Genomic DNA, 12,497 nt, shown 5'->3' with positions numbered 1-12,497 from the left:
GCTCTCGACGTGCAATCCGTGCACCTTGCCAGACAAAGCTAATCCCCTATTATATAATGAGGATAACACAAATGCATATTCAATAAACTACAGTTATGTTTGTATTCAAGCGTAGATTTCAAATATTTTTTTGTTTCCCTTTGCTACTCTTAAGAAGGGCTGCAAATTATATGTTGTACAATTTTATAGTTGTAGAGTTTTGTAGTTTGAATACAGTTTTGTTTTTTTTTTAACTAAACATAGCATCAAATTTATTTATTTATTGTTGGTATTCTAAACAATTAACTACGTTATTATGTATGTTGTATAGCACAATGATGTTTATTATTATTTTTTAACAAGTTTGGCAAACTTTTCGTATTATATAATTGTTGTAGTAGCTTACGTTTTTTAACAGCTTTCTTTTTGTTGTTTGTTTCGTTTACCAATTTGTAATAGTTGTTGTTGTTGTTGTTATTTACTAAATTATAGTTATTATTAATATCACTTGTAACGCTCTTTATTTAGATGTTGCGTTTGTTTGCTTGTGTTGTTTTTGTATTTTTTTGTAGTAGGTTGCTTTCCGCTAAACTTTTGTTTGTATTTGTTTGTTGTTATTGCGGTTGCATATCACATTTAAATTAAATTGCAAAGTACATACACGCGTACATTTGTTTTTATAGGTACGTATCACACATAATTTGTATGCGGATGTGTGTGTGTGTGGGTGTTTTAGTGCTTTTGATTTTCGTTCTGAATATTTTTCAATTCATTTGCGCTGACTGCTTTTTTGTTCTTATAACTTATTCACATAGGAGTACGATTTTTTGTTTAGCAAAATTTGTTGTTGTTTTTTAGTTATTTTTTGTCTTTCATAGTTATACTTTTCATCACAATATTGTTTGTTTGTTGTTGTTGTTGCTGTTATTAGCCTAATTTACACACTTTGTCTTATATCGATTCATAATTTTGTGGTACTTTTTTAATTGGGTATCTCATTTATCTAAATTTGTACCGTTTTCTACATACATACATACATTGGGTTCTTAAAAACAATTTGTAATGCTGTTAAATAAAATATATGTACGTTTTTAAAAATATGCACATATACACACACATATTTGTATGCACTACTTATTCTTATTAGACTGTATAAGAAAACTTTATGTTCTCAATGTATGCGCCGAGTTAGTCTCTTTTTTCTCAAATTTTTTGCAATTGCCAAAATATTGTAAATTGCGCACGGCAAAATTTTTTTATACAGCCTAATGTTAATACATATATGCACGTTTTAACAAGCATCTTTGAGCATTGTTGACATTTGAGCTCAGCGTTTTAAAGTAACTGCATTTATTTTACATTCGCATCTTTTAGCAGAGAACCTTCAGAGTTACATACAGTTGTGGTAAAAAAAATAGCAGCAAAAGTTGCTAGCAGATTTTGACAGTTTTTTCCTTTCTCTGTTTCATATTTTAGAAAAGCGTTTGTTATGTAAAAAAACCTTCGAAAGCGTTTTCTAAAAAAACGTTTTGAAAACTACGAAATCAATCAATTCTGTTCCAATCAGTTTTAGTCCAATAGAGTACAAGTTTCAAGTCGCTCCCGATTCGCATTAATTTTCGAATTTTTTTAAGGGTGTTACTGTTTTTCTCCCATATGAAACTTTTAATTTTACGGCCCTTTTTGATAGAGAAGTCGTCGAAAATCAATACGAATTGTAAGCCGCTTTAAACTTGTAATTTTTATAATAATGAAATAAAATTGTTAATATTCCAATAAAATGCAGATTTTAAATACATAATTTTCCAAAAAAAGAAGAAAACTAACGGATACAGTTTCCTAATAATTTTTGCTGCCATTTTCATGTTAACACCTGGACGCAAAAAAAATGTTATAAAATACTACATCTGAAATAAGCAATAGCATCAGAATAGAAAAATCAGAAATAAAAATTAAGATAAATCCAGTACAAATTTCATGGTAGGGTAAAATCGAAAATGATTTATATTTAATATTTTATTACAAAAACTTAGAACCTTATGGATGGGAGCAAATATAAACGTTTTCTTCAAATATATGAATTTTATTACAAAGCTTCAAAACTTAGTTTTGCAAAAAATGGAAAATTTCGAAGACCTGTTCGAAAAAGAAATGAATAAATTCAAATATTTTTCATAAATATGATATTTATCACAAAACTACAAACTTTAACGAGTTTTGAAAAAATGTACAACTCAAATTTCGAACAAGTATTCGAAAAAAGAAAAAAAATTTTTTTGAAACTATCGTTATTTTTACAAATAATTTTTAATATAACTTTTGTGAATACTTCTTGTATAATACGGTATAAAATTCATTGCAGGTCTATAATGAAACAAAAAATTAAGTAAATCGAACTTCCCAATTGATTTCTTTTTCTTTTATAACAAAAATTACACTCACTTTGGTGACGTTTATTTATTTGTGGTTTCTCTCACAAACCTGCAAAGCTTTTTTTGCACTTTTGTAAGAAGTGGATTGCTCAATTTCGAATACGTGTTCGAAAAATAAATAATAAAAGTTATACATATCTTCAAAATTATACGAATAATCAATTTTTATCGTTGGTTTCCATTCTTTGCAGTAAACTTTTATCACTGAGTTTTGTAAAAAATGGGAAATTAATATTTCGAAGTGTTCAACAAATAAAAAAAAATTATCTTTTGAATAAATTCAAATGTTTTGCATAAAGATGGCCTGTAAACCTTTTCACTGCCTTTTTTAAAGAATGGGTCACTTTTTTCGAAATTAACGTTATTATTTTTTTAATTATTTTTTATTATAATTTTTGTATATACTTCTTGTATGATACTGTATAAAATTCATTGCAGGGCTAAAAATTAAGTGAGTTTCGAACATGATTATTATTCTTATTTTATAACAAAAGCTACTTTCACTTGGGTAAGGATTATTTATTTGTGATTTCTATCACAAAACTGTAAAGCTTTTTGCTAACCTTTGAAAAAAAAAATAGAAAACTCATTTTCGAAAACGTGTTCGAATTATAAAAAAATAGGTATATTATATAAAATTATAATTTTTTTCCATTTTCTATTCTTTTTACCTTTTTTCGTTGTTTTTTTTTTATATATATGTACATAGATCGTATGCTAAAACACTTAAAAAGTTCGAATTTTTAACGCAACAATAAACAAATGAAAGGAATTCAAGTTCATATATTATTAAACTTAAACAAAAATTTTGATTGAAAATGAAATTTCGAAAAACGATAAAGTAGAAAATTATTGGTGGCTTAACAAGTTTTACTTCAAATTTTTTTGTATAAGTTATTATTTTTTAATGATTTTTTGTTTGTTTGTGCCGTTTAGCCAGTAACTACTATTTTCAAGTAATTTAAAACAAAGCTCTCTGCCAACAAGAACGTATCTCATCCGCAATTATTCGTTCATCTTTTATCGCTGTCAACACGCTGTTCTTAACTTAACTTATCTAAACATTTTAATTGAGTTATGTATAATATATTATTTGTTCTTCATCTTACAATAGATTTTGTTGTTGTTGTTGTCCTTGTCTTCGTCATGTTGTTGTTGTTGTTGTTGCATTCTTAACGTATGCTGGCTTGCATTAAATCACAGCTTTGTTTCACATTTAACAAGATATTAATAATGATGTTGTTTGTTTTGTTAGTTTTCTTTAAGGATTTTAGACATTTTTAACTTTTGTTGTTGTTTTGCATACATCATTTAACTTACATACATAATTTAGTTTAATACGTTCACATTCGTTCTTATTACACGCAGTTTTGATAGTGATGTTTTAGTCTTTTAAATCTCTTTTATAGAATGTTTCTACACACAATTAAGATATCGACGAAGCTTTTGCAATATAAACCGTCATTGGCTTCAGATATCAGAGCATTATTTATTAAAACTATCATAAAATCATTAATAGAATATGTAAAATAACGCTTAAATCAAATATCGATTATAGTAGATGCGCTTGTAAGCGCTGTGATGTAAGTAAAGCAACTTAAGTTATCCATACAAAAAGCTTTAGAGAAATTAAGGTAAAGCTAAAGTTTTTTCGCTCTGCTTTTGATTGAGTTTTCAGTTGCTAATACGTGATTTTGCAGACTTATCGTCGATATATATTGCATTCTTAAAACAAAAAACATAAGTTTGCTGCTTGTAATCAATACATACATATATAGATATAAACGTTTCTGTGAATAATTACTTGGTAATTTATAGCTTTAGAAATGCACATATTTTTGGATTTTCCGGTTCTTTGTAATTTTTTTTTGTAATTGTGCAACGCCTTATGTATAAATTAAGTTTTTTTGTTGGTATATAAAATGCAGTTAACTAAAAATTATAAATCTTTAAAATAAGTATGCTTTTTGATAATAGTGATAGCACGAATTATCAACAAACTTATTTTAAACTTATTTCCTTTTTTATTTATTTCGTTAATTTTAGGAACTAGTTTAATTAATGGTATACTGAAAGCTTCTAAAAATAACTTCAAAAATGTTTTCGATAAAATTCCAAATTTTCACTTGTAAATTTCCGTAACCTTATTAGACTTTATTTATTCGTCTAAAAACTGCATAGTCAAAAATTTATTGAAAATTTCAAAATGTTCAAGGTTCTAAAGCAGTTCTCAAGTTTTCAAATTTTTTTCGAAATCTTTGTTGACATTTTTTTGCATAGTTTTCGTTATATAATAATTTAAAATTTATGTAAGTAAATAAAAAAAAATTAAATAACTTTAAAAATTTGTTAATAATTTTTGCTGGTACTTTCACGTTCACTACTGTAGGTTTTTTTTTGATGAAATGTAGAATAAAATTATCTCTCTTTATCTATTTTTCAACTTGCAACTAAACTTAAAAATTGTATCGTTAAACCATTCATAAAATTTAGTATCAGTACGAACCCCTTTTAATATATTTCACACGTTTCAGAATGTTTTGGAATTCAAATTTGCTATGCATTGAACAAATTTTATATATTTTGTTCACTTTATTAATTCATCTGAATTGAATTCCAGGACTCTTTCTCCGTCATACTGCCGTTTTTCATTGGTGAATACGAGTCGCAATTAGTGTTGAGTTATCACTTTTAAAACAAGCTTTTTTAAATAATATGTACATAAGTCAAATATGTATTAAAGTTTCAGTTCTCATTCATCCACATTTCATCAGTGATATATTATACAATTCATATTTACTTTCCTTTTCTGCTGCTCAAATCTTTCAGATTATGTTTAGTCTCTTTCAGTACGCCCTATTCTGTTTAGTAATTACATAATTTTGCAATTGTTTTTGTTATCATACTTTTTTTATAACATAAAATTAATCTGTTAAATGTTTACATGTTTACAGAAAATAACATGCAAACAGTGTTCACTTTAACAAAAAAAAAAAAAGAAAATCATTACGTAACCAATCAACACACAAATAAAGTAGGAAGTATAATTTTCTTTATAGAAGTTATTTTTTTTTATAAATCAAAGAAGAAATTAATATATGGAATATATACGTGTGTTTATATACATATGTAACACATTGCATATTTTAGTTTAGTTGCGTGTATCTAAGAAGTATGCTTATACAAAAATAATAATGACAAAAAAAAAAAAAAAACTACGCACGCTTTTGAAATGTACATTGTTCTTGTTGTTACAATATTTTGGTGTTATAATACATACATAGAAAAATAAATATATAAAAACTTCGAATGTTTCGTAGCATTATGCGGGAGTTCTATTTGTAGACTGTTTGCTTTTGTTTTCGTCAGACAGCATTCCATAAATTTTCGTTATTTCGCTATTCTAATGGCATTTCTGCGACACGCAATTGATTATGGCAATAAAATGTGGTAACAAGTACTTATTTACTTCATTTTAATTCGAATGTTCTCTTTTCTTTTTGTTCTTTGCTATGGGAGCTATTGTGGTTTCGAACGCACTTCTTTGCATTCGGTTGGCTTTTCACTCCGTGAGTCAACAGACAAAGAAATTTATTGCCCACTTTATCACAATAGAGGTTATTATGATTTATTCTTAAACTATTATCGCCTAAAAAGAATACGTTGTTTCGTATTATACGCAAATGTAGGTAATTGAGTTTTGATGCTTTGATGCTTCTCCAGTTATCTTTGTTGTGTTGGGTTTTGTTTTTATTTCTTATTTCATATATGATATTATTTGTTAAAAACTTTCAAAGAATGCTCTCGTTTAAGTTTAATGGCGCTTCGTTTGGTTATATATTGTATTTAATATGTTATGATTTTTAAAAGATATAGAAATAAAATATCACTGACAAGCTTTTCATCATCCAACTTTGCGTTATACTTTGGTTGTTGTTTTAATGAAGCTGTTGTATATTGCTACGATATTTTTAGAACGACGTAATTTTTGCTTAGTTACATGATGTTTTGCAGTATATGTTGTATGCATTAAAAATTTTGTATACATACTTTTATTGTTTGTTAAAAATCTACAGTACACCTGTAATTAAAATAAATTAGTGACTGTTGTAGAACCTAAATCAGGTAATATATACGCAGTGTAGAGTTTAAGTTAGACATCAAGTTTAAACTATTCCCAAATTTATATTCAGATATAAATATGTCTATAGCTATCTTTATTTCCGTATGCAACCAAACTTTACCACTGTTTATATTAGTTCCCTTCTACTAACCTAAATTCGCATAAAAATTGTGGCATAAGTTGCTGCAATAATAAATTTTTAATAGCCCATATCACGACGCATGAGATCGAAGACGTATTCATCACGGACATCATCTGACACTGGTATATAACCAAGTGCAGGATGTAAAGCATGTGGGTTGAGTGGTTCCCATTTTTGGCCCAGGAGAGTATTGATTTCCTGCGTATAATACAACTGATAATTTTTTTTAAAACTAAACATACAAACGTATAATAATACAAACTTCAATAAATGAATCCAAGCTTGCTTCTGTAGGAGTGTTATCGATCATGGAAACTTCTAAACGTTTCAGGGTATGTCCGCGTAGGCGTGAAATTCCTACAATGTTATGAGGATCCAAAACATAGCCATGTATAACGATTTCTTCTAAACTTTTACAACGCCAAGCCATCATTACAAACGGATCTTGACCGGATCGCAAGATTAAATCCATCAAATTGTTATCGGAATGCTTGTAGGCCTGCTTTGAAGGTAGTCTCAATAATTATATTTGTATCAAAAATTATTTTAGAAAATATACTAACAGAATCAATCCATTGAATACTTCTTAGAGTAGTACTGTTATTTATAGACATCCACTCTAAGGCCTCAACGTTCATCTATAAAATAATATCATATTGGTATATAAGGATTAAGTACGCACAATTTTTCAAAACTTACAAAGTCACAAAATAATACTCGCAAATGTGTTATCGGCATATTGTGACGTAGTATGCGCACTTGCAGCACTTCAACAGCTTCAAATGCATACACTAATGACACAATTAAATCAATATTTGGAAAGGTAGCTGCAAATCTAGCCCATGAAGTATCGGATATGCCGGGATGCTGACGATCCAACCCATGTATACAGATTAGGAGCTTTTTCAAAGGTAATATTTCCATGGAGTGCAAAAGATCCTCATTTAAAGTATCATAATCAATTGATAAGACCTATAGTAATAAAAGTTTAAAAATAATTTAAACAAATATTAATTCTAGCTTAGAAGTACTTTTGCTTTCTTACCTGTAGTGATCTATACTTTTGCAATAGTGAAGTTTCGATGGTAAATATAGGATAATGACTAGGATCAAATTTTATTGAAGCCAATGTCAGTTGCTGCAATCTTTCTGGTTTGCTTAAAGCCTTTAAAACATCTAAGCCGTAATAGGTTAAAGCTTCGATGGCACCCAAATCTAAAATCAGACATGGAAACTTTTTGCGATTTAAAAACATCTTCAATGGCTCCACAAAACATCTGAAATTGGAAGGAAAACACTTATTTAATATTATAAATTCGGTAGTTTGGGTGTATGAATGTCCAGGCGCTTGTCTTTGTGAAGGATGTGGATAAAATGGGGTTCGCGGGGACAATCCCCTGAAAGCAAATACCCACTATATTTTTTTGAAGAAATATAGGGTCTGTTTCAGGAGATTTCGGATTACTTCGGAGCTTTTTCGTAAACATTTCGCGAAAAGATAACTTCATCAATATCTCCGCTAGTTTTCCGAATTTTTTCGGGATTACCCTCAAGTAATTTAGGTCCAATTAATTTTCATATCGAAACTATTGAGGAATAATTTCGGGTCTATTTTCTGACCATGTCGAGATCAATTCCGGATCATTTCTGGTCTATTTTAGAATGTGTAGCCACTCTTTCCGACGGTTTGAGATAATTCCTCATACTCATTAATTGGCGCTCAAAGACCTACGAGAGTTTGGCTGATTCGTAACAAGTCATTCCAGTCATCCCTGTGCCGCCATATCGCCGCAATTGGGAGCACAAGGGCCATCATCAGGAAAATTATGATGATCGACTTGTAGAGCGTGATTTTTCGTCGTCGGGAGAGGTCATTACTTTTAATAGCCTACTCTGTCCAAAGTAGCCCTTTTAGCAAGAGTTTGTAGTTTCAAGCGGATATTGCTGGTGCCCAAAAAGACGAGTTGCCGTCACCTCAGTATAAAATATTTTAAGCTCCGATATATTATTGCTCTCTAAAGAGGTTTTAAATCTTTTATATTCATTTAAAACAATGGACGTTGTCTTAACTCTAGAGCAACTCCATGGCTGATCTATGTATCCAGGGCTTCCCTGTCAGTCAATCAAGAAAACAAATCAGTTAAAAAAAACGTTGCCGTGTTAAACGGGCTACTACCAGAAGATAAAAGCACACCCATATCAAGAAGACTTGCCTTTCTTCTACTAAGGTCGGGTTTTCAGTTCAAGCTCAAATTCCAGTTAATGTGTACTAGAGTTTAACCTTGCCAATGTGTTCATAGTTAAAATTGTATTGCACATCTCAGCTTAAGCGGCCGAAGTGGCAGGTAGTTTAAACTTGAACTTTAACTGCAGTTTAAAGTGGACTGTATTCGTAACTCCCCAAGATTCAATGAGACAAGATAGTACATTTCCACAAATTCAATTCTTACTGTTCAATATCGATAAGATTCTCTTCGCTTATATCGCCTGGTGGGACTAAGCCGACACTGTTAGTGCAAAAATGGAGCCCCTGCAAATTATCACAACGTGCAATCCTATAAACAAAAAACAAGAATTATAAAATAAAATATTTGTAGTAGAAAGAGTGTAAAAGACGTTCGTTACACACATACCTATAGAGAATACGTCTTATTTTTTCGATATGAAAAACATTAAGAAAATCAAAGATTAGTGTAACTTCACTTGCCAGATTACAAAACGTTTGACGAAAAAATGTGCACTGTCGATCATTGTTTATATGCAATTTAAACTTGAAATTGTTGAAAAATCTGTAAACAATAAATAAAATATTGCAATAACATACATATAAAGATAATAGCTCTTACTTTGCAACTTTTCTCTCATATCAATAACAAAACAATTGTATAAAGCAATATGAGCAAGTCTCGCTAATTCTTCCCGTTGATCATTTTATCAACTCCCTATATGCCTTATACAAGATATATTACATACACACAAACTTATATAATACAAACCTCTTTTGGAAAAGCACCCCACGCCAATGACGACATGTCTGCGATGCATTTAATCGATCCCGTGGCTCGAGATATTCATAAATATTACCCAAGATGAGAGTGGGCAGCTGTTCCCATTTAGGTGAAATGCAATGGCCCATCTCGTGGTATGTAATAATCACTTAGTTGAGTTAATTGCAATCACTTTTCTTTGCCCTTATCTGCGTCACTGTCACAATTTCTATTTTACGTTTGCTTCCGCCACACAACTCCAACTGCGAAGAAAAAAACAAATTCAACCCAAAGCTGCCGTTAATGGGACAGCTAAGATTTTATGCTGGATTTTTAGCTATCAGTTTAATATAAATTGTTTTAATTTTCAAGTATTTATTGCAAAACTAAACATTAAAAAAACGACGCAAAAATTGTTTGCTTAAATTGTAAAACTTTAAATTTTGATGAACAATGAAAAAATTTTGTTTTCTGCCCTTCCTCTACTATGTTCCCTTCTTGCACAAAAATAACAGAATTTTGCTTACCTCTTATTTGTATTTCAATCTTTTTCAATTCGTAAGTAATTTTCTTTATTTAATTTATACTAAAACAACTTTCCTAATGCGTTTTTTGCAAAATATATATTATTTTTGTATCGCATTAGATTTGCTTATTGACTACTTTTCATCTTTTTTACTCATATTCGACAGAATGAAGTGTAATGTTGCCAGCTTTGATATTTATTTGCCAGAAGTCAAAATATAATACCCCATTTTCATTAAACAGTGCCGTATTCAATAGCTCCTTTCAGCACTCGCAAAAGTATCGCATTGTTTTCTTAGTAGAAATGTTCATGTAATAACACTACATATTCGTTAAATGTAATATAATGTGTTTTATAAAGTTATGTGTAGATTACAAATTGTGTTTTATTTAACTAAATAAACTTTTGGTTTATATTTAAAAAATATAAAATCTTAATAATGTGCAATATAATAATCAAATTTACCTGAAATCTATTATCATAGTCGTATGATATAACGGAGCTACAAAACGGTAATATGAAATTAATGGACAGACTATTTCTACACAACATGTACAGTCGTGTGCAACTAATTTCAACATTAAATAACAATTTGGGAAAGCCTAGTTGAGGGGTCGACTGCTAATACGCTACCAAATACGTGTCTTTTGACACCTCTCTCGATATTTTTGGTAGCGTATCAGCAGTCGACCCCTCAACTAGATTTTTACCAACACTTTTAATTACTTCAAAATTTATAAAAAAAAGGAAATAAAGACATAAAAAATTTTACAATTAAACGAAATAACATATAACAAATATTGAAAATAATAAATAAAGGAGCTGGACCTACTGAAAATAACGGAAGAATATATAATTGATTTTGTGGCTGGGGTGGTTATGACAAATATATTTGACTACATATAAGGCAGTCGGTTCTATGTACCGGAGCGACTCGGGGTTTTTCCCGACCAAGGAATGTCATTTCAGTGTAACCCCATTTAATTTTTAGCGTCCCTCCCACAAATTGTCATCCTCCCAGCAGCTCCTTGCAGCGGGACTGCTACATATTCTCTTGCTCCGGGAAGGTATCGAATCCAATCCCTGTCCGTCTCCTGACCCCGGTCCTGAGAAATGGGTTTGCTGCATCTGCCGGAAAAGAATCTTTTTAGAACGGTCATACTCTGTTTAGTGTGTCTCGTGTAAGGGATGGTTGCATCGGACAGGTTGTTCTGGGCTTGATCCCAAAACCGACGTCCACGAAACTTTTATAAATCTTTTGTAGCCCCTTGCTGTTCACGTCCAAGGGCGTCCCGTAGTCTACGCCTTAGCGCCCCCCCCCCCCACTACCTTCCAGCAGCCCAATAACAGCAGCTGCTCAACAAACCACAACTAGTACCCGCTGCTGCTCTCGCCCCGCGGCGCCAACAACTCAATCAGCTGCTACCACTCATAACTACTATCTTCGTAGTAGAGTCGGAAGCAATGCTGAGCATCAGCCCCTGTCCCCATTTTCTCACCCCCACTTTTCCGGCAGCAATGGTTTAGGTCAGGGAAACAGACTCTTAGTCCCTAACCCCGTTTGCACCGTTTGCCAGCACAGAATATATATGTTTGCGACATCCGCCCAATGCAGCTCGTGCCTTGGGCGGTGCCACTTTCCTAGATGTTCTGGTCTCCGCGACGGCAACCCCCCGACGGGTTTCATTGCACCATGTTACCAGGTCGCAAACCCCAATCTACCGGGTACCCCAATGCTTGCCCAAGGATGCCCAGTGCCAGGGCCACAACAGCAGTGCGTCCTGGCCTTCCTCAACCCAGGCGTAGTCACCCGTCACTTACTCCCAGAGTGGCGACGTCTCCCCCTATGCACTTCAGAATTCTGCAGTTAAACTGTAATGGATTAACTGGGAAGATCACGGAGATAGTCGATTTCATGAAGCGGCACAACATCCGCATTGCTGCGATTCAAGAGACTAAACTCACAGCAAGATCTGCACTGCAAACCTGTTCTGGGTATAATGTCCACAGAAAAGATCGCGAGAGCGGAAATGGAGGCGGCCTGGCGTTTATCATACACCACTCTGTGCAATATCATATACTTGATCCTGGCATCGACCGCAGGGACAATGTCTTAGAACGTCAAGGCCTATCTGTCCGGTCAGGCGATGCAAACCTAGAAATCATCAACATCTACATCCCTCCTGCCACCTGTTACCCCAGTGGATACCACCTTACTCACTGGCAACAATCACATTATCTTAGGCGACTTTAATGCCCATCACGATCTATGGCATTCAAACTTGCGGGCGGACAGTAGGGGTGAGAT

The 12,497-nt window shown here is 32.0% G+C and overlaps 1 protein-coding gene across 7 annotated transcripts; it reads right to left on the bottom strand.

The window, feature by feature from the left end:
• Window positions 1-216: 216 nt before the first annotated feature.
• Window positions 217-10,333, bottom strand: LOC137253830 (F-box only protein 33). Of its 7 annotated transcripts, XR_010953897.1 has the most exons (11): window positions 10,191-10,333; window positions 9,673-9,975; window positions 9,310-9,465; window positions 9,127-9,231; window positions 7,722-7,953; window positions 7,376-7,648; window positions 7,240-7,314; window positions 6,939-7,178; window positions 6,686-6,889; window positions 6,462-6,492; window positions 217-6,371 (listed from the first exon to the last, which is right to left on the bottom strand). XR_010953897.1 is itself a non-coding variant. In XM_067791347.1 (10 exons), the coding sequence occupies exons 2-9, from the start codon at window positions 9,810-9,812 to the stop codon at window positions 6,734-6,736; spliced, it is 1,377 nt and encodes a 458-aa protein (XP_067647448.1). In that variant the 5' UTR covers window positions 9,813-9,975; window positions 10,191-10,333; the 3' UTR covers window positions 217-6,492; window positions 6,686-6,733. The 7 variants fall into 7 exon arrangements, 6 of the variants coding, with proteins under 6 accessions (XP_067647448.1, XP_067647452.1, XP_067647451.1 ...); XM_067791347.1 differs by having other exon boundaries at window positions 217-6,492; XM_067791351.1 differs by having other exon boundaries at window positions 217-6,492; window positions 6,686-6,874.
• Between the last annotated feature and the right edge of the window lie 2,164 nt (window positions 10,334-12,497).

Source organism: Eurosta solidaginis, chromosome 5, assembly GCF_040869045.1.
Source record: "Eurosta solidaginis isolate ZX-2024a chromosome 5, ASM4086904v1, whole genome shotgun sequence".
Taxonomy (NCBI): domain Eukaryota; kingdom Metazoa; phylum Arthropoda; class Insecta; order Diptera; family Tephritidae; genus Eurosta; species Eurosta solidaginis.
This window is presented reverse-complemented; position numbering and strand designations above follow the sequence as displayed.